Source organism: Indicator indicator, chromosome 16 (genome assembly GCF_027791375.1).
Source record: "Indicator indicator isolate 239-I01 chromosome 16, UM_Iind_1.1, whole genome shotgun sequence".
Taxonomy (NCBI): Eukaryota; Metazoa; Chordata; class Aves; order Piciformes; family Indicatoridae; genus Indicator; species Indicator indicator.
Genome location: NC_072025.1, coordinates 6,990,277 through 7,011,650, shown reverse-complemented (window position 1 = coordinate 7,011,650; position 21,374 = coordinate 6,990,277). Strand labels below are relative to the sequence as shown.

Sequence of the window (21,374 nt, the reverse complement as noted above, 5' to 3'; positions counted from 1 at the left end):
CAAGACAAGCAATCCTATCTCCATGCACTCTGTCCCTAATGTGCTGAAAAGACATCTCTCCTGGCTTCTGGAGGCCTGTTTTAATATGAGACTAAACTATGTGAGGACACTTGCCTTTGCACTGAAATTATATTTTTGTGGAGCTGGTAGAACTGATTCTAGAAAGTAGTATCAAATGCTTGATGTCATTTTACTGTTGGTTGTAGGGGGAAAAAAAATTTAAATCCTATGTCATTCCACAACAGAATCTGGCCTGTGCAATGCTCATTCCCTTCATCTGCTTCAGCAAACAAGCACTCAGGAATATTTTACCATTTTGCTGGGGCAGGAAAAGGCAATGTTAACTAGCACTTCTGACACTCTGAGACTTCTAGACTTCTGAGACAGTCTGAGACTGAGGCTAACCAGTAAAGTTCAGCAGACAATCATCTAATTTTGAAGGGAACACTGCATTACAGTACCTTTGTTTCTGTCTAGTGCATGAAGGCTGTAAACGTGGAGGGCTATGTGGCCATCTTATTTTCTTATTCCTTCTCCCAAATAACAACCAGATATTTCATTTCACTGAACCTGAACACAGTATCAAACATGGCTACTCCTTCTGGAAGGTTCTTATAATACTGTTTAGATAGGTGCTGTCCTTGTGGAACTGGGCCTTCTCATTCAATGTTACAGCTTGTATAGAGTGGGAAAAAATGCTTGTCGAAATGTTTTTGGAATAACTGAGCATCAAAAAAAAGATGGACATAGAGCCTGAATTTTTTGTTAATTCATATTTGTTTATCCTGGTTTAATGCAGACAACACATTGATGACTTAATAGTCTTGCCTTTCATACAATTTGAGGTAGGTATCACCTTTACTTTGGAACTGCAGCTAATGTTTCATCCAGGCTACCTGCTTCTGCCTACATAATCACTCTTTTGGAGTGTCATTTTCTCTTCTTCCTCAGGGAATTTTCATATACAGACATACTATTATTATAACCAACAACACAAATGTTGTCTTGTTTCCCATTCTGCTTTTTTCCTTCCTTCATCCCATGTACTCTTGCTTTCCATCATGCTAATGTCCATTCTCTAATCAGTTTAGAACTGCTAAAATTAAGTCAGCACTCACAGGTCTTTAGGTCTCTCCCTTACACAGAAGATGAACTTCCTAGAAGTTTTATTACCACAACCACTTCAAAAGTGTCTGGCCTGTCACGAATGCTTTGTAACAAGAGTTGGTTCCACCTGACTTCAATGTACTTTCTTTTTGATAGTATGAAGTCCCTCAGTAAGTTTGCACATGACACCAAGCTGGGTGGCTGTGCGAAATCTGCTAGAGTGCAGGGAAGCTTTACAGCAGGATGTGGACAGGTTGGACCGATGGGCCAAGGCCAAGTGCCAGGTCCCCCACCTGGGTCACAACAACCCCATGATAGGTTACAGACTTGGGGATGTGTGGTTGGAAAGCTGCAACCTGGAGAGGGACCTGATGGTATTGGTTGACAGTTGACTGAACATGAGTCAACAGTGTGCCCAGGTGGCCAAGAAAGCCAATGGCATCCTGGCTTGTACTAAAACCACTGTGGCTAGCAGGAACAGGGAGGTGATCATCCCCTTTACTCAGCACTGGTGAGGCCGTACCTCGAATACTGCGCTCAGTTCTAGGCCCCTCAATATAGGAACAATATTGAGGTGCTGGTGCATTATCCAGAGAAGGGCAATGAGGCTTGTGAAGGTCCTGGAGCACTTGGCCTAGGAGGAGCATCTGAGGGAGCTGAGGTTGTTTTTGGTCCGGAGGAGGCTGAGGGGAGACCTCATGATTCTCCACAACTACCTGAAGAGAGGTTGGAGCAAGGAGGGGGCCAGCCTCTTCTTGGTATCAAGCAACAGGACTACAGAATGTAGTTTCAAGCTGTGCCAGGGAAGGTTTAGGCTAGATATTAGGAAATATTCCTTCACAGAGAGGGTAATCAAACATTGTAATGGTCTGCCTGGGGCAGACCATCCCTGGAGAAGTTCAAGAGGTACATGGACCTGGTGACCTGGTGCTTAGCGACATGCTTTAGTGCTGACCCTTCAGTACAACTTTGAATGCTGGACTGGACCATCTTTGAAGTCTCTTCCACGCAGGTGTATTTTTTGTGATTCTGTGAAATGTTGTAATGACTTAATCTTTCCCTGTAACTGAATAGTCTTTTGCATGAGAGTGCCTAAGGAGTCCCTTCCAGAAGCCTTTAAGAGACCTGTCTACATAATTCTCCCAAAGATAGGCACTATATGTTAATGGATAACTGAGGTGACATTGTTACTACTGTTTGTTGCTAGTTTGTAGTGCAACTAAGGTTTACATCAACTCTTAGAACCCCAAGATATGCAAGGTTTTCTACATTTATTCCTATGCTTCCTTACTGAGCAGATGATCCAGAGAAGCAGACCACAGAGTGATCCCAGGAGATCATTTTGAAGTCATTCCTAAAACCTCAACTGAATGAAGGTCTTCTGTGGACTCAGGCTCTTAACACAGTGAGATGGAATGATTAACGTCTATACATAATAATGTGAATTCTACATCACTGTTTATCTTTTAAACGGAATTTTCTGTTCTATTTTTTCTGGCATTATTATCTCACTAAATCCTCTGGAGAACTCTGCAGTGTCATGCTAGGATAATCACTTGGCTGTCACTCACCACAGATCCAAAGAACAACTGGAAAGCTGAGATGATTCTTTTATAGTCACTGCAAGAAAAATACCTTTCTGAAGAAAATGGAAATGAACCCCAAAAGCCTTATGATCCCACATTAGACAACACCAGCTGGCATTCTGGACTACAGTAGTCAAGCATGTAATTCCCACTGGAAGAGCACCACCACTCATGTTTGTTATTACAAAACTATTATGTTGGGTTATGAGCTGGTTGGTTAGTTGGTTGTTTTTTTAAGAAGATGTTGTCCACTTGTGACAGTAAGAAGTAACTTGCCTTCTACGACCACATTACAAAATACTAGCTAACCACTGCACTCAGGTGAAATAATTTCACTAAATTCTTCAAGGATCAGATCCTGTGAACCTTTTATACACAAAGGTAGTTGACATAAAATTAAAACTTGTAAAGTCAAGCTTCTCTCTGGAAGAAAGCTTTAATGAATAAAATCAGCTGATTTCACCCTTTGAAAATGACCAGGTCTAGGCTACAATTGACCTGGGGGGAGAAACTTCTGCAAAGGTTGTATTCCATATGTGCATCTTGCAGGAAGTAAAAGAAAAAACAGAGATCTGGAAACAATGCTAGCTAGTGCCATGCTCACAAATATTCCTAAAATCAATGGACAAAACAAAGTTCAAAAAATACTTCAGTAACATAATAGAATGGAAATATTCAATCTGCCTTCAAGTAATGATAACAAGTTATTACTCCTACGTGGCTGAATCTTCATTACTAAGTCTGTAACTAGAAGGCTTATTTTCTTAAGGAAATTTCATCTTACTAGCTCAAAACAATTAGTTCCATGCACCTTCCACTGGTAGTCCAGGTGGGTATCAACAGATGTCTGCATTGCAGAAATACTGCTATCTGAACTCCAGTATCTAGACTTCAAACTTCACACAAATTATAAATTATATAGTTCTTCATTCCAAGACCTCTTGTGTACTTCTTGTCAACTTTCCTTTTCATTTACTTCTGTTTCAAAAGAAATTGATTCCTTCACACATGAGTATATACTTCCAGAGTATATATCTCTCAACAGTATTTCATACAATCTTACCAACTGAGAACAATGATACTTGTTCCTTGCCATCTCTACTTACAGAGCTTCTAGTTCTCCCTCGTTTGCTTTGGTGGAAGTATTTATTATTTTCAGAGCTTTCCATACTGGTCTCTGCTCTGTTTTACTCTTCTTTACTACACCTTCCTCTACTGCAGTAGGTGAATGAAGACAGTAAGTAATGTAACAAAAAAGGAAAGGAATGCCATGTACTCAAATGACAATGCATTTGCCTACAAGCAGCAGAAACAAATGGTTCATTCTATATGTGTTTTTATCAGTTGTTTAAGACCTTTATTCTAGAAAACATAATTATCCGTCAAGATGAGACTTAAGTTCAGACAAAAACAGGAATTGGAACAAAAGCCCTCTTCTCATGGCTGATATGATAAAGCCTAAGTGCTGCATGTTCAGCTCCTGCAGGCAGCACAAGCCTAAAGCACTGAACACTTCAAGAAACACATGGTGCACACAGTGCTTTCTTGAGCTGCTTTTCACACAGCTTTCAAGGGAAAATGGGTCCTCAGGGAAAAAAGATCTTACATTTAATGCTCTCTCCAGCATTTACAAGTATCCAAAGTACTTTAACATTTGATTTTTTGCATGTTTTGTGGAGATCTAAAAACTACTGAATTCTGGTTCTGCTTTTAGCTCTTCCTTTTAGCTTGTGAAATGCATATCACTGACTGCACCAGTGCTTTATTTTTCTCCAGGTATAAGAGCTACCATTATGTCTCTTGCACTAATGCTGCAAGGCTCTAATTGCCTCACAGGAGTGCCACAAGATACTACGCAGAAAGGTTCTTGCTTCAAGAAGTATGTTGTTCCTTTTGTTTCTATCTACATTAAAATTAAAATATTTCAAGCAAGTATGTCTTCCTTGGAAGGCATATAGTAAGGTACTATTACACAGGTAATGGAAGACAATGTATCAGAACCGATACCATACTCCATCTCTTCTGAGATGCACAGATTAGCCCTAGAATGAAAGCTCTAGTTCTTTCTAAAACAATTCTAACTTCTGGAAACATATCTGCTTCTTGTATCACACATGGATAGGCACAAACATACAACTGTGAACAGGATCATGGAACAATTCATGTCGGAAAGAATGTCAGAGGTTTCTTGTCCAAATTACTGCACAAAGCAGGGTCATCAGCAAGGCCTTATCATGTTGCTCAGAGTATTATCCAGTCTGGTTTTAAAAACCTCAAAGGATGGAGATCACACAACCCCTTTGGCCTACCTGATCTCATGTATGATTGCCCTTGTGGATCAAAAGATTTTGTTTATATCCAGACCAAAGCTCTCATTTCAACATATGCCTGTTGTCTCATTATCTGCCACATACCAATGTGATGAGTCTTTCTCTGCTTCCCAGAAGACCTCCTTATAAACACTGGAACACTGCTGTTAGGTCCCCCCAAATCCTCCTCTTCTGAAGGCTAAGCAAGCCTCACTCCCTCACTCTTTCCTCACAGAGCCTCACTTCCACCTCCAGCTCCAGCTGCTTTGGTGGCCTCTGAGGATCTCCAATTCCTTGTACCAGAGAGGACCAATATTACAGATGTGATCTACTGCACAATGAGCAGAGGGGGACAATTACTTCCCTTGATCTGCTGTCTGCAGTCTTAGACCAGATCATATAGACCAGAGTGCTCCTGGCTATCTGTCACCACAGTATATGGTTGGTTGACATACAGCTTGCTGTTCATCAGGACCTCTGAGCCTTCTTAGTAGGGCTGCTCCCTAGCCTCTGTTATTGCAATGACTTAGAAGTATGAAAGCACTGCCTTGCTTATTTAAATGTAGATTACAAGGGAAATGGATATAAAAAGTCTGCAAAAGCACCTAAAACCTGTTGTGTTCAAAGACTGCAACAAGGACTTAGTTCTAGACAAAACCAGGATCTTCTGGACTTCTCCCTGTGAGCTGGTAACCTAGAACAGATCACTTCTTGATAGATTTCTCTACCTCCAGCACAGGAATATAACCTAGAAGAGGTTTAAAACGTCATATTTCCACAAATTATTTCTTAGCAAATGTTCTTACCAGAACAGCTAGAAAGATGGTAAAATTATGTCTCTTGGTTTCTCATTTTCAAAGCCTTAAGCAAAGGTCACTTTTTAAATACCTAGCTCTTGTTTAAATTCATGTTCAGTCTCCAACTTGATCTAGCGTTAACCAAGTAACCACACCAAAAAAATGCTTTTCGTGATTCTTGCTTAGAATCATAAGACTTTGACCAAAGATGCTGAGCAGCTATGGCCTTTTCAAGAACACTTTTCCTTTATAATCAGAGGATCAAGGGGAAGTGCAATGATGCAACTGCTGCTTAGAGGCAACACTGCATTTAAAAAAAATAGCTTTAAGTATTTCCAAGCATATATAAGGGATAAACTGCAAGAGAATTTAGATTCAGGAAGCCTGACAATCAAGGTCTACAAGGGCAAGTCTACAGCCTGAAATCCTATGAGCCCAAAGTGGAGTAAGGAAAGTGGCTTCCCATTTAGCAGTTTAGTACTCATAGAACAGCATATGGGAAGCGAAGCTCTTTCACCCTTGTCTGTCCCATACAAAGGAGAATCTAGACTATACAGTGAGGAATTGCAATCTTAAGCTTTAACATAAACTTCAACACAATGCTTTTCAACATACAGATAACCAGCACATACTGTATTTTTACTAAGTGGCAATGAAGAATTACACTAAAATTCCTCCTTTCTAAAATTACTTTATATAGATATATTGCTTACACACAACAACAATAGCAGTTGTTTCTGGTTTTCAGTTCTGCTGCTTAAGTAATGAGAGATTCTTGGGTAACAGTCACAACACATTAAATACCTTTTCTGCAAACAGATTTCCCAGTCTCTCCTGGGAGATTACGCAGTGGCCTTGACCAAGTAATACAACTGAAACACAAGTAGTGTTTTTTTACCCAAACCAGTTAGAGTAATTTAAGACTTTTCTTAAGCATCACTGCAATACACATTTAACTTTGTACCATGAACACTGGGTGATCTCGTTTTCATTTCTTTTTTTCATGCCCTCACTAGCATGCAACAACCATCAAAACGACAGTAAGGCTGCCAAGTATGTTAATCTGAAAGCACAGACTGCTAGTTGAGGCAAAGTCTGTCTTTGCGTTTCCAACATGCAGCTCCAAACGCAGCAGCATTCCCTTCCTCTCCACCCACCCCGATTCCTTTTGTTACGGCAATACAAAACCCCTCCACAATTCAAAAAAACTCTTAAAACAGATCATGCTACAACGTCTCATGCTGTTTATCCCAACAAAAATCAAGTATTCTTAATAGAACGGCTTTTCGCCTCATCCCTCACGATGATGGGGAACGGGAAAAGAGCGGATCAAACGCTCCGTTTCATTTGGTACACCGGAGGCATGAAATCAGGAACAAACACAAACTCAGCGACACTGCATTACAAGCAGGCTCCTCTCCCGTTTATTTTGACTTATATTAAGACAAACTGACTCTCAAGCTTCTCGCCCTTCCTCAAAACACAGACATTATGCATAGGTTGCCCTGTCGGGTCCCTCATTAGCAAAAGCAGACGTTACGGCACGGCCGAGGTGAGGTGGTCGGGATTGCGGGGCTGAGCCGGAGCGCCCGCAGCCGTCCCGAGAGGGAGTGAGGCGGCAGCGCGAGGCATCCGCTGTCCTTACCGGGAGGCGATGCCAGCACCCCAGTACCGGCTCCCCACCGGCAGCTGGGCTGCGGGAGGTGATGCCAGATCCCCTACGCCAGCTCACTATAGGCTGACAGGAGGCGGTGGCGGCGCGGCTCCTCCGCCGCCGCCTTCCCGCCACAGCGGGCAGAGGAGCCGCTCAGCGCCAGAGGAGAGATGTGAGTGTGCGGCAGCCCCCTGTGCGGAAGGTCCCCGCGGCCGCGCCGCCGTCCGTGACCACAGCGGCGGCGACGCCATGCCGCAGGAGCACCCCCCCTGCACCCCGGCGCCCCATCCCCATGCGGGTAGCTAGGTTGCCAGGGGATGGGGATAGGGATGGGGATGGGGATGGGGATGGGGATGGGGATGGGGATAGGGATGGGGATGGGGATAGGGATGGGGATAGGGATGGGGATAGGGATGGGGATGACGCGGGGGCGGCTGCTCGCGGGGTGGGCAGACCCCAGTCCCGATTTCGAGGAGGGCAACGTCCACACTCGCTCGGGGCGGGGATGGCTGCGGCACCCCCTCAGCGCCCGCCTGGCCCCGCGGGCTCCCCGCTCCCCTGGGGGGACCCGCAGGGATGCTTCTGCCCCGCCGCCGATCTCCCGCCCTGCGTCCCCTCTCCTTACCCCTGCTGGCAGCGGCGGGGCCGGTCCCCACCCTGCGGCGCGGCGGGGACACGAGGGCAGCTGCAGCCGCTCTTTTGTGTGCCTGCCTCAGCACCACACACCGAGACAGCTAGCGGGCCCGGGAAGCTGCGTGCGGGAATACTGCCGGTCGCCCGGGAACCTGCATGGCGCATAGCCCGGCCTCCGCGGCGCCTCGGGGCGGGCCAGGAAACGGCGGGGCGCGACCGGGCGGCCCCGAGTCCGCAGCCTCTGTTCGGCATCACTTCGGCCCGGCCGCCCGGGGCCACTGCCCGCAGCTGCTGGCTTGTCCCCGGTCCAGTTTACCAGCCTTCGTGCCCCGAAGCGCGGGCGTCGCTCTTCCCTCACAGGGTCCTGCTCGGCCTGATTCCAGCGATGTTGGAAGAGGCAATGGCAGAACGCCCTGAGCTGCCGCACAGAGGAACAGTGAGGTGATGCCGTGTTCGTACGCCTCCGAGTTTCTCACAAAATGGCCCCAAAAGTGTGTGGCTTGGTGATACGGACCCACCCGTCCAGAGGACCAACCTAGACTCTTCCAAAGATTCCAACAGTTGGAGGCCCAGCTCGGCGCCAGCTTCACACATGCCCATGGAGGAGCTTGACCAGCCCTGGACACTGAGGAGAGCCAGCTGCTGGAGCGTCACTCCTGCACACCAGCCTGCAGAATGGAGCAACGCTTCACGCCGGCTACCCTTCAGGAGCCCCTCAAAGGAGCAGCAGTAGGCAGGTATGTTTGCTGGAGGCCTTCAGTCCTGCTGTGCCACATAGTGAGGCTACCCTGCACCAGTGGTCTATACACAGAGACCCTGCTTGGATGGTGGGCCATAGCATACGTCTTCTGCCATACCGTTCTTCTGAAGTGCATTCCTGAACGCTAGCAATGTAATCCTGCTAGTTAGTGACCTCAGGTTTCCCTGTACTTGAGGTGCACCACTGCAACACAAATCAAATTAAACATAAAAACTTTGAACATTACAGGAGGGTACAGGACTGGATTCAGTCGCATTCCATCATACAGCCAGATTTAGGCAATGATTTTTGTGCCTTTGTACAGATAATACATAGGTTTCTCCATAAGGATTAAAAACAGAAGATGTGATGCATGATATTTAAAAGCTCACTCAACTGCCTTTCTCTGAGAACATGTCTTATGATGAATGGTAACAGTTGTCTTCTCAGGCTATTTATTAGAAACTACTATATCTTTCTAAGGCAGCTAGGTGATGGTGATTATTTTGTATGTAAAGGAACATACATGACATCAAGTGCTTTTTGGCCAATTATGACAAGGCTTGCTCCTAAGTATGCAAATTTGAGACTTGTAGCTATTCTTGATTATAAAAAGTAATCTTTCTCACGATAGCAAAAGTGAAAAAGCCATCCAATGTAATTATTTTGCATTCCAGTCAGCTAGCTATGAATGTTCACTATGATAGCTGTATGTCCAACTTCATGTGCTTTTCTTTGCCTGTAGTATCTATACCTGTTGCTTAGCGCTGAGTCAGAGTCCATGTATATGCAAAAGCCCTTCATGGCAACAACAGGTTTTGGCTTTTTGTTTTTTTTATAATTCTTGGATTTTGTTTAGTTGCTTAAAGCTTTCTGTTAAGATTCACTAATTACAGAATAGCTATTTGCTTCTAAGAGGCTATTTTTTATCATGGTTTTCTATGGTGACTTTTCTCATTTGTCCCTTTCTTTATAGCCACAATTTTGAAGATAATTGAGAACTCACATATATAAACTCTAATATATGTATGTTTTACACAGAACTACAGGGAGCTGTATATAATCTGTAGATGTTCATCTGTTCATGTTTTAATTAATATTACTAATTCTCAACATTGTTAACTTGATGAAATAGCCTCATGTACACAAGGAAGTTTTCACTTTCTTAATCAATATACTAAAGGCAGTATTCCCAGCAGGTACAAGGGCAGGTGTTTTCTTTTTGAAGTTACTGCAGCTGCAAGTATCAGCAATAAGATACATTTACACTTCACAAAATGTTCAAACTGCTTTGAAAATGCTTATCAAAAGTGACAGATTTTGCATTCCTAAGAAGGTGAGGTCTTCCATTTTAAAGTGTCAGAACTGGGACAATTAGTTTTTGCATTGTTGTTAGTGTCCATTTCCATATTAATCTCCTATGATCCAGTGTTACGAGTTCAAACTGTCGCTCACCTCTCTCTGTCTAGTACCACTTGGCACCCTTATGAGAAGTACCATGGCTACCATTTTAGGGATTTCCTCAGTTTCACGGTCTAATAATTGGGCCAGCATGACAGCTGCTTTGGTAAAAGAATTGAGTATTTATTTAAACAATCAACTCTAACTTTTCCTCTTAATTAGAGTCCAACAAACCCAAGTCAGATCACTACAGGAAGAATTTCTTGTAAGGAGAGAATCAAATTAAATGCTAAGGAAATCATTCAGAACACCTACGTGACTACATCAGCTAGATAACGGTAAGCATCTCCATGTTTCCTGGTCTTTCTGATACTTCCTTGGTCATAGCAACTTCCATTCGCCTATCTTAGCAATAAAGTCCCCATCCAAGGACTGTCAACAGTAGACAGCAATGCTTCTACTTGTGCATTTGGAAAAGTAAATTCTAGTCTCAGCATTAAACATGGAAGTATCGCCTACCCAGGAAGTGGCCTGCAGAAGCAAGTGCCATATGCAGTTCATCTTGTAATTCATTCACAGCTTTCTAGATTTTCAGACTGTGTTAACTGTATTAAGACACTGTAGCTGTGGCATCATGATCTGAGTGCATTCTTCCAAAATTTGTGATAAATTGGGTAAATGCGATAATAATGAAAGACATTTAATTCAGAATTAAATATAGAGAGTTGTGTTTTGGGTTTGTTTCGTTGGTTGGTTTTTTGGTTTTGGTTGGTTGGTTTTGTGGTTGTTTTTTTTTAATTCAGTTGAGTTTGCTGCACAATAAACATGATGGGACCAGAGGTTTTGCAAACATGCAGAACTGTAAAGCTAGCTTGTAACAGGCACGTAGTTACTTCTTATCTCTGTGGTTTGTCTTGTCATATGAAATAGGATTAATTGTGCAGCCTGTTCTTCTCCCTCCTAAAAGAGACTTGAGGGTTGCATAGAGGGAAGTCAAAAAAAATATTTTGCATCATTTAATTATGAGCCTTTCAGCTGCCTGAGTAGTGTTGACAGAGTCCAGAAAAATGTGCCTTGTCTGCCTTAGGCAGCGTAAAACAGGAACATGCTTGAGCCTAGAAGGGAGAAAAGGCACATGGTAAGATGGGAAGAGAGAACTTGCAGTTGACAAATGATGCAAGCATGAGAAAATTTACTGGCAGAACTTCATCTTCTGAAAAGCTTGACATTATCAGAAAAGAAAGTTTCACTGTATGTTTTGAAAAAACAAACAAACCAAATACCCGTTGTCAAACCAAAATTCCCTTCTGAGCTAATCAGGCTCCAGTTATTTGAATCGCTGTTGTTCTTACACAGGTGTAACAGGGGTACATCATTAAGTGTCCCTTCACTGGAAGAAACAATTCACAATTCTCTATTGCTCCAGTTTCCATCCCTGAGTTTCCAGGTTTTGTTAGTGCCCGTTTATAATCACAGCAGTGATATATATTTAACTCACTTCATCAAACCTTAGAAAGTCAGAAGAATGACTTGTGAAGACTGTCTTGTTTAAGGTGAAGGAATACAAGTTAGAAGTATAGGGGCTGATCCTGTTCCCACTGAAGTATATGTGACTTAGGCTTATGACCAGGAAACTTCTCTTCACATGTCTTAGCTGCCTTCAGCTCGCTCTTATGACCAGGAAACTTCTCTTCACATGTCTTAGCTGTCTTCAGCTTGCTCTTATGACCAGGAAACTTCTCTTCAAGTGTCTTAGCTGTCTTCAGCTTGCTCTCCAGCTTTCCTGACTACTCCTTCGAAGTCTAGAGGTGGAAATTCTTATATCTTGTAGCAGATACTCAAGACAAGTAAATGGGTCTGATACCACCAAATGGCAAGAGCGTGTAATAAGCATGCTCCAGTTCTGGGTACTGAGCAATTTTGCAGACCTAAATTATCTTCTTGGGGTGTTGGGATTTTTTGTTAGTATTTTGACTTCCACCTTAGGAGGAGTTGGGAACAAAATACATCAGCTGACTTAGTGCTAGGCAACCCCACTGCAGTCAGTCAGGAAAATGGCTGGTTACTAGCTACAAGCATTACAAGTCTCCTTCTGCTAGCAAGATAGGGAGCACAATTAGGGCAGAAGCGGACTAAGTATTCTTTACTCAGAATCTCCCCTCCCTAGTACTGTATCTGAGTGTATTAATAGATGTCATACACAAAATTGTATCTCCTTCAGACAGGACAAAGAAATGGAGTAAGAAACTAAAGAGGACTGTCCTGTTTTCTGTTGCACCAAGCTAAGGGTATTAGGTTCAAAGGCTCCTGTTCAGTTATCTTGACATGTAACCAGCGAGGCTTCTAGTCTTGGCATTCCTATGCTAGCTTTGCAATAATGATGCCTCCTCGTCTTTGAACAGAAAGACAAAAGCAGCTTTGCTAAAACAGAATGGCAGAATCATATTTCAGGTATACTGAATTGTCCTTTTCCATTGTGAGCCTTAGGATTTATAAATTCAAACAACTTAGAATTTAGATTGCAAACTATCCTTTCAACAGTGATTTGATGAAATGCAAGAACCCTGTGGGAGACTATATTTTGCTTGAAATATGACAGGAGTGCTTCTTTTGAGTACAAAATCTTGCTTTTAAAAAAATGCATGGCTTTACAGAGATTTTTTCAGAAGTGAAATTCATGAGGAAGCATCAATGTCTTTAATGTGGTATTTAAACCTCAGGTCAACATTATACTTGTATTTAGTTGTAGCAAGCATGACACAGAACACAAATCCATTTTCATTGAGTAGAAGTTCTAGACTGAAATGAACTTACTTCATACCAAGTTGAAATTATTCATGGTATATGCATCGATGTAGGAAAATGTGAAGCACTCATTGTGGTTTAGCCAGGAAAAAAATATTTTAAGGATTAAAAAAACTAGGGAGAAATAGCAAGTCTTCAGTTTTTACAACTGACATGTCAAAACAGACCTATAAAAGAAAGTATGAAACACTGCTTGCTTAAGGTACACCAATAAAATGAAGTCTGTCCATGAATAAGTCAAAAACTGTGACTGCAGTTATCAGAAACACAAGCATGCAGGCACATTAAAGACAGTGTACAGAAAGATGACTTAAGCTGCTTGTGGTTTCCACTGATTTTGTGTTTCTGCATAGGAAAACTGTTCTTAAAAAGTAACTGGAAAGATTGTTATTTGTTCAGGTCTCTCCCATATATCTCCCTTTGGATAAAGCTTGAACAACAAATAGTCCATACTTGAAAAATATTAAAATCTGGCAAGGACATTACATTCTGGCATATACTTTGGGCAAATGTTTTTCCAGGTACTTTTCTTGCATTGCTTGCATATCCAGAGAGTTCATAAAAAAACAACAAAATGATGATTTATGCATGGTAACTTCCTTGGCAGTAATTGATATGCCAAGGAACACTTATTTACTGATTGCAGAAACACATAAAAACATAAGGATATTTTTATTGCATGAACCAATCAATCAGTGTGAAGCACACAAGGTGAATGATGAAAACTGAAAACAGCGTTTGTTTTTCCTTTATTTCTAAAGGAAATACCTAAGCTATATTGTCGTCACTGAGAAGTCGGTCTCTGCTCTGAAATGTAGAACAAAATAATGTGAGTTGACCTAGAAACCGTATAGCTTCTGTGGTGACAAGGTAAAAATGATGCTGCAAACATGAAGCAACAGAACAGATATTACTGTTACATATGTAACTTGGCTTATGTATTTGTCTTCAGAATCACAAAGACTTCAAGAAATGTCAACGTATTAATTCTAAAAATCAGATCATAAAGAAAAAAAAATGAAAACCACCCTAAATCTGTAGCACTATTTCAGCACTCAAGAGTTACTTAATCCGTGGGAACTACAGTGAACTTGTAAAGACTGAAAACCACATCAATATTCCCAGCACCAGCTCAGTAACTTCACAGCTATTCTATTGTTTTATTTATGAATATTACAGCTTAAGCTTGCTCAAGTTCCACAAGGACTCCTTGGCAATCTTTAGGGTGAAGAAAAATCACTGGTTTGCCATGTGCACCTATTTTTGGCTCTTCACTCAATATTCGTATCTTTTTTTTCTTCAGTTCTGTCATAGCCGCTTTTATGTCATCAACCTTATAAAAGAAAAATACAGTTCACACAAATTAACATATTACTATGTTATGCAGATTCTATGTTTCAAAACAGTAATACTAAAATGTTATTTCTAAACTGTAATATAATTCTGAAAATAAAATTATAGAAGTTTTAAAACATCCAGTCTTACAAATAAAAATCCTACAGAAATTTGAATTTATTTGAATATTTTGTAAGATATTGTTTAAATAGACTTTGCTATATTTAAAAAAAATTATCCTCCAAGAAGGTTGAGCTTTAATAAAACTTCCTAAGAAAAACCTTGGAATTATCAGAAACATACCCAGAATATGGCCTAGTTTTCATACTGAATTTATTTCAATAATTGCCTTTACCATATGGGATCTTAAGTCTCATGTCATGTCATCAGATGAAATTTGAATTTTCCCTAACCTTAGATACATTAATTCTTTGAAATAGTAAAATTAGCACTCAGTTTAGTAAATCCAAAAGTCAATAATCAATAAAGATGTGTTTTTCAAGACTGAGGTGTCTGAACATAATGGTGAATAAACCTGCATGATGGCATTATAGGGAAGAAGGAAATACCTAGCTTTAATTCAGAGGAACAGACAGCAGTTAATTCCTACTCATTTGCAGTTTTCTTCATGAAAATTCTGAACTCAGTACAGTTCTTCCTACACACAACTACCAGTCTGCTAAAGAAATAAAAAAGGCTGTCAAGTTTTATCTAAAGTAAGATAGCACATACAATGTGTGCCATAGCCCCTCCAGGTTATTTCTCCAAGCAGCAAACCCACTGCAGCTGCTGCTCCTGTCCTGCAGAGATGGTCAGAACAGCAATTGTGTCTGGGCCTATTTTTTTCTGAAACAATTTCCTTATCAAAACACCTGTCTTTAATTTTCCTTTGAATAATAAGCCTGAAAGAAGATATGAAAAACATTTTGATAAAGTTGTCTGGCTTTCTCTCCTTTACAATTCCACTTTTTACAATAAGACTGTTCATAGAAAGATATTTCTACAAAATATGTATTACATTTTGAATGACTGAACAATTGATACTGAAGTTCTACATTTTTCTCTGCAGACTATTTTTGCTCAACTTCAGATGATGTATCTTTGAAATGGTAAGATTTTGCATTCTGAGGAGAAGAGAAAATTGGAGGGGAGAGGTTAATGCCTTTTTTGATTGACTGTGGCAGTGACCAAATCTGTCTCCAGTCACACTTAAATGGCAGGTCAACAATGGATTGCTTTTTTCTCTATGTAAATTACTCCATAGTTTTCCATTTGTTTTCACATGGAGACAAACAAGGGACTTCTGACAATGTTTTTGTTTTTTTCTGTAGGAAATCTATTAGCGAGATACAAGACTTCATTTAGGAAAATATGGCTTTAAGTAGCACTACCACACCCAATTAATGGAAGTGAACTGCTGGATTATGACTTCTGGCTTGTTACTGTATACAGTAATAAATTTTCCTTTTTACACTTACACATTGTCCAACATGGTATAATTACAATATCCCATCCTTCTCATAATTTCATAATTAACAGTATGACTTCCCTTGAGAGCCATCTTTGTTTCACCTGCAACAAGATCATCTCTCATACAAAATAGAGATCTACATAGAATAATTTCATCTGGTAACAAATATTTCTTGAAACATCTTAAAAGGGGTTACACGTACTTAAAATACTTAGGAGGTTTGAGCTCTTTTTACTGAGAAATGCATACAACTTCTTTCTTTGGTATCCTTAAGTACCACTGGTCTTACAAACGGATGGAGGTTTTTTCTGTCTTGCTGCAAATCACTTTGATATCCCCCATTTTCTAAGTTCAGCTGAGGTCTTTCAGATTTCCATAATAGAACTGCCTAGCAATACAATTTATGGTTCATTTAAACAATTTTCTTATTCTTGAACAAGTAAGAAAACTTAATATAAGAAAAATTGCAAATTTCTCAGTTGTCAATGAAAGCATGCAACTGTAGACACTGGTCTTTATAGATGTATTCTGAAAATAATTTTTACTCAGTAATCCTATTACTTTTTATTATTACACTGTGCATGAAATAATAAAGTTTGCAAGACTCATTATCTCTAAAATATTAAAAACATATCACAGGTAGCAGCATGAAATTTTGCATTAAGTGTCTACACTAAAACTAAATAAGGTAAGTAATTTACCCAGCAACTTTACATCTTTTGTACTTCCAGACCAGTATGTCTTTGATGGACAGGGAAGAATAGGACAGAAGAAACTCTGGACACTTCACTGCTGTTTGAGAAGTACAGCTTCTGTATACAACTACCAACTAAATAACCAAACAGGAGGGGAAACTTCTGAAAATGTAAACTATGCCTTATCTTAAACTTAAACCTCCTTGGCTTTGTCCACCTTCTACATTGGATACTTAACGCTCCCTTGCTCAATTTCATCTTTATAGCATAAAAGAGGAAAATAATATCCCATAGATCATGAAATTGAACTGTATAATTTCCAAAACAGAAAAAAGGGGTATTTTAAAGAGTTCTTCTTATGCAGTATACATGCTGAGAAATATGACAACCTTCTTGATGTGTTCTTGACACAGGTCAAACCTATGAAAAAGTATGCATATTTTATTATCTCCATCTTACTACATGATACATTGTATTAAAATACCTCGATGCAGATATGATGCATTCCTCCAGTCTTGTTTTTTTGCAGAAAGTTTGCAATGGGACTTTTCTCTCCTAAAGGATGTAGGAGTTCCAGCTTGGTATTTCCCAGCTCCACAAAAACTGTGTAGACACCATGTTCAGGAAGAGCAACAGCCTCGCTCACCTGTGCTCCTAAGACATCTTTATACATGGACTGAGCTTTTTCCAAATCAGGGACTGCAATTGCTACATGATTAAGTCGACCCAGTTTCCACAAACAGCTTGGAATGTTTTGAGAAAAGGAATTTGATGATGCTAGAGTTCGTATTGTGGGAGCTGAAGTCTGCAATCTAGGAAGAAGACCTGAAAAGAAAGTGAAAAGCACCAATACGATGCTTTTGAGAAAGTATCTGTGTCTGCTCTTTCCCCTTTTAATGAGGCCTATATAACTCCTATGTCTTAAGCACACCAGTGTGCAAAGCTGAAGGTAGACCAAGGAACAAATTGTAGTACTAAGTTCTTTCAAATTTCTGTGGCTGAACTGCACGCAATACAATTTAAGGTCACTTTACACAAATTTGGTGCAAATGCCCACATATGCGTATTAAAATGTAGTGGTTAATTGTATAACATATTTAAAAGTAAGTTATGAATTTTTCAGAGTTTCTTACAACATAGAGAAATCGTAACATAGAAGAAAATCAGCACAAAGCCTGGGACAGAACTGATACTGCATGATCAAAGAAAATAAAAGATGTGATCTCTCAGCTGTCAGAACTGCTCCATCAAGGAACAGAATGTCATGTTGCATCTGAGTCTTAAGGAATCCTAAAATCGCCATAGTTTGATTTCTTATTCTTTCTTTCTCCAATGATTAAGTCCTTTGCCCTTCTTACTTTTCACATGCTATATAGGTCCTTTCCCTGACCTGTTCCAAGGCGCTTAGAAATATTTCAGTTCTAAGTACTGTGAACAAATCATGTACAAGTGACCAAAATTATCTTTAAAGGGTCAAAATCATAAGAGCTTTTAAAATGTAACTAGTGCCACTGACTCCAGTATAGCATCAAAAGAATTTGGCTCATTATTAATGAAAAGGTAATTATTAAAAAATACTGTATGACATATGACACAAGGGTAAGGGCTAACATGCAGACAAAAGATTGACAAAAAAAACATCCACGACAAAAGTCATGGATATACTCAGTGTCATGAAAAACTGCTGAGATTTACAGAACTCTTCACCGATTGCCGTGACAAGGCAGTACAGAACTTTGCACTAAGTCAAATGGCTGTGTTGCTCACAAGCAGTGATAGGGTTGCTTGTTTTTTAAAAAAAAAATTAGAAAAAAAAAGAGGATACTTACAAATTAATTAGATTAAAAAATAATCTGTCATGGTAGTAGAATCTGAAGAGTTTGATGGTAGGGGAGAAATTGTGATCATACAGTTGTTTGTAGTACCAGAATTAGAACAAAGGATTTACTCATAAAAGCCACATTTTAATTTCATGACAGTTTGCTTTAGGTCATGTCAGAGTTCCCAATGCCTTGGAGTATTTCTTGCCAGCCTTTCACACAGTACATCCTGTCATCTCCTTCATTACAGCTAAAGTTCTGGACAATTGTCTTTCACATATTACCTTTAGGCTATCATACTGGCATAGCAGAGCAACTCAGTATTTCCAAAAACTCTTCAGTTTTTTACATGTTAAAAAAAAAAAAAGTTCCTAGCTACTTCTACAAAGAAGAAAAATTCTTGTTTTTCAAATGTCTGTGATGAAACTGTTTTGTAGACTTGCCATCTAAATAGCTGCAATAGGAGTGAACAAAGCAATTGCCTGAAAAAGTAATGCTATGCAATGCTTGTAATGTACAAAATAAGAAACACACAGTATCTAGTAGGCATAATTAGACATGGATAATTAACTAGACTAGAGTTTGGCCAGATCACTAGAGTAAATAATGTATTAAAAAATTAAACCCAAAAAAACCCCACCATGTAGTCTTTTCCGTCCACCCTAAGATTCTGTTTCATGCAATAATTTCTTAAGACCTGATTCAATTCTTGCTGAAGCAAGATACTCTTCCACTTAGAGGTCAGTATTCTCCAAAAGAGAAAAGTATTTTGAAAGATAAAGACCACTTACTGTATCATTTATTAGGTTTCTTAGAGCCTTTTATTGTTTCCAAATATTAACAGATAAGTCAGTAGAAATACTACTCATGTAGGTTTTTCAAGCAATCTTCACTGATGCGAAAGGCTAGAATTTTTCCCATTCTTTGACATCTCCCATCAATAATTCATGCTGAACTTCATACGGGGGATATAACTATGAGATTACTAGAATTTAGTTTGTATTTTGTCTATTTTTAAGTAAATTAACAGAAAGCAGACATGCCGACTTACTCAGCTATTACTGAAGCAATAGCAAAAAGAATAGAAAATGCTGTTTCTGTTGGGTTCTACCCAATAAATACTTGATTCTTGTGGTGTTTCCTGGAAAGATAATAGATTGAAACAGTGTATTTCTAGGATCCTTTTAAAGTCAAATATACTTAGACTCCGACTCATATGACAGTATTACTTCTGCATCTCTCCATTTCCTCCTCTATGGATTGGGTGGTAGAACTCTTTTCTTATGAGTGCATAGGGGCAGAGAACTGGTCATCATGTTTTTGTTGGATTTCTTTACTGAGTAAAACAGTGTGGTGTAGGTACAATGAGCTTAACCTGCCCTTACTAATAAGAGAGTGATCAGTCCAGATAATTGTAATGAACGGGAAATGACTTTGCATCTGGGCTCCAAGTTGTACCTTAAAAAGACAAGCTCATCATTGCACCTTTTAAATTTGGAGTTTGCTGCATGTTTATTTTAAACCACATAATGTCAGTTGGTACTGTATCTCTCATCTGCATTAAAAAAAAAAAAAATTGGATTTTAATTTATGAAATCAGTTGTGTTTTGTTGTGGCCTGTTACCTTCTCACGGACAGCCTCGGGCCCGCTCCCGCACCCCACGGCCGGCAGGGGCGCCGCGGTCCCGCCCTTACAGCCCGCCCGGCCCCAGCACGGAGCGAGGCTGCCCGCCGCCGCGGGTCAGGAGCTCCAGACCAGAGTGAACACCGAGGCCTGCGGCCCCGCCGCACCGGCCCCACCGCCCGCCCAGCCGCCGGCCCGCCCGACCCCCACGTTACCGGCCGCCGCGCGCCCCAGGGAAGCCGCCATCTCGCCGCCCCACCGCTCGTAGCCAGCCCAGCCGCAGGCAGGCGGGGTCTGGCCGCGGGAAAGACACCGCCTTTCGCCGTCACCGCGCCAGCGGCCACCGCCCCCGTTCCCGGCTGGGCCGAGCCGTCACCCAGCCAACTGCCCGTTGTCAGGGCCGGGAGCCTTTCGGTACGGTGGCAGACCGGGTCTGTGTTTGTAGGACCGGCGCCACCAGAGCGTCTGGGTACGAGGCACCAGCTGTGGCAGTGGCTGTGTCACGCCGAGAGGCTGGTGAGCCCTGGCTGGGGCTGATGCGCGCAGCTGCCCGCTGCCTTTCCCAGAAGGTGAAAGCTCCCTCGGCCAGCGGCACATCTGCGCTGAGCGAGGTGGCTGCTATGTTCCGAGCCTCCGCCCTGCCGCTGCCTGCTGTAGCTTCTGCAGGGGCAGCTCGGGGTACTGTTTATTTGGCAAAGCGCAAAAGAGGCCAGCTATCGCAAGGGACGTCTGTAGAGTGAAAAGGTTTTCTGACTAAAGCGTTGTGCTAAAGAGAGTCAGGACAATAAGCAGGCTATCTGCTGGTGTTCCTGATCTGTCAGGGGCACAAGACATCCTATAAATAGCTTATGACATTTCAGATCTCATGATACCTGAATAATTAAAATGCAGATGAAAATCAGTGTTCAGAATGGGTACTTGGAAGTCCCAGTATATGACCGTTTTGCTTCCAACCCAGGTTGTAAAGCCTCTGAAATACTTACGATGTTCAGAGAAGCGCAGGTACAAGTCATACTCATGCCACTGCTGGCTGGGCCCTCTGCTCCACACAGTGTTTTTTTGAAGGTGCAAAGTGCCAATGAATACAGACAGAACCTGCATAGCAGGGCTTGATTTCCTGTACACTGAAAAGACTTCTTTATCTGTTAGGAAGGAAAGGTAAAAACAGCAAAGAAACATCAGAGGCAATAGAAAGAACTTAGAAGGCTGGTCACGGTTTTGGATCCAGGTGCTGAATGGCTGCGGATAGCTGGGGACAGCAGCAAGCAGGATGCTTGCAGCCCCAGCGTTGCCGTTGCTAACGCATCTTGCAGCATAGAGGAGGAATTGATCATCTCCCACAACTGCAGCTGCAGCTTCTTCAACAGGGGCTGTGAGTGTAGTGCTTGATTTGACTTT

General features: G+C 41.3%; 1 protein-coding gene across 1 annotated transcript; it reads right to left on the bottom strand.

Annotated features, from left to right (window-relative positions):
* Positions 1-13,869: 13,869 nt before the first annotated feature.
* On the bottom strand, positions 13,870-20,222 carry MCEE (methylmalonyl-CoA epimerase). Its single transcript, XM_054388112.1, has 3 exons — positions 20,192-20,222; positions 17,017-17,357; positions 13,870-14,364 (listed from the first exon to the last, which is right to left on the bottom strand). Exons 1-3 carry the CDS (start codon positions 20,220-20,222, stop codon positions 14,212-14,214), a joined length of 525 nt encoding a protein of 174 aa, XP_054244087.1. The 3' UTR covers positions 13,870-14,211.
* Positions 20,223-21,374: the final 1,152 nt, after the last annotated feature.

What these genes read in the sequence shown, in the direction of transcription:
- MCEE (XM_054388112.1), bottom strand. Translation starts at nt 20,222, where the DNA reads ATGGCGGCTTCCCTGGGGCGCGCGGCGGCCG. An exon ending in CCTGGGGCGCGCGGCGGCCG is followed by an intron (nt 17,358 to 20,191) that starts GTAACGTGGGGG and finishes CTTTCTTTTCAG; the next exon opens with GTCTTCTTCCTAGATTGCAG. An exon ending in TGCATCATATCTGCATCGAG is followed by an intron (nt 14,365 to 17,016) that starts GTATTTTAATAC and finishes TTCTTTTATAAG; the next exon opens with GTTGATGACATAAAAGCGGC.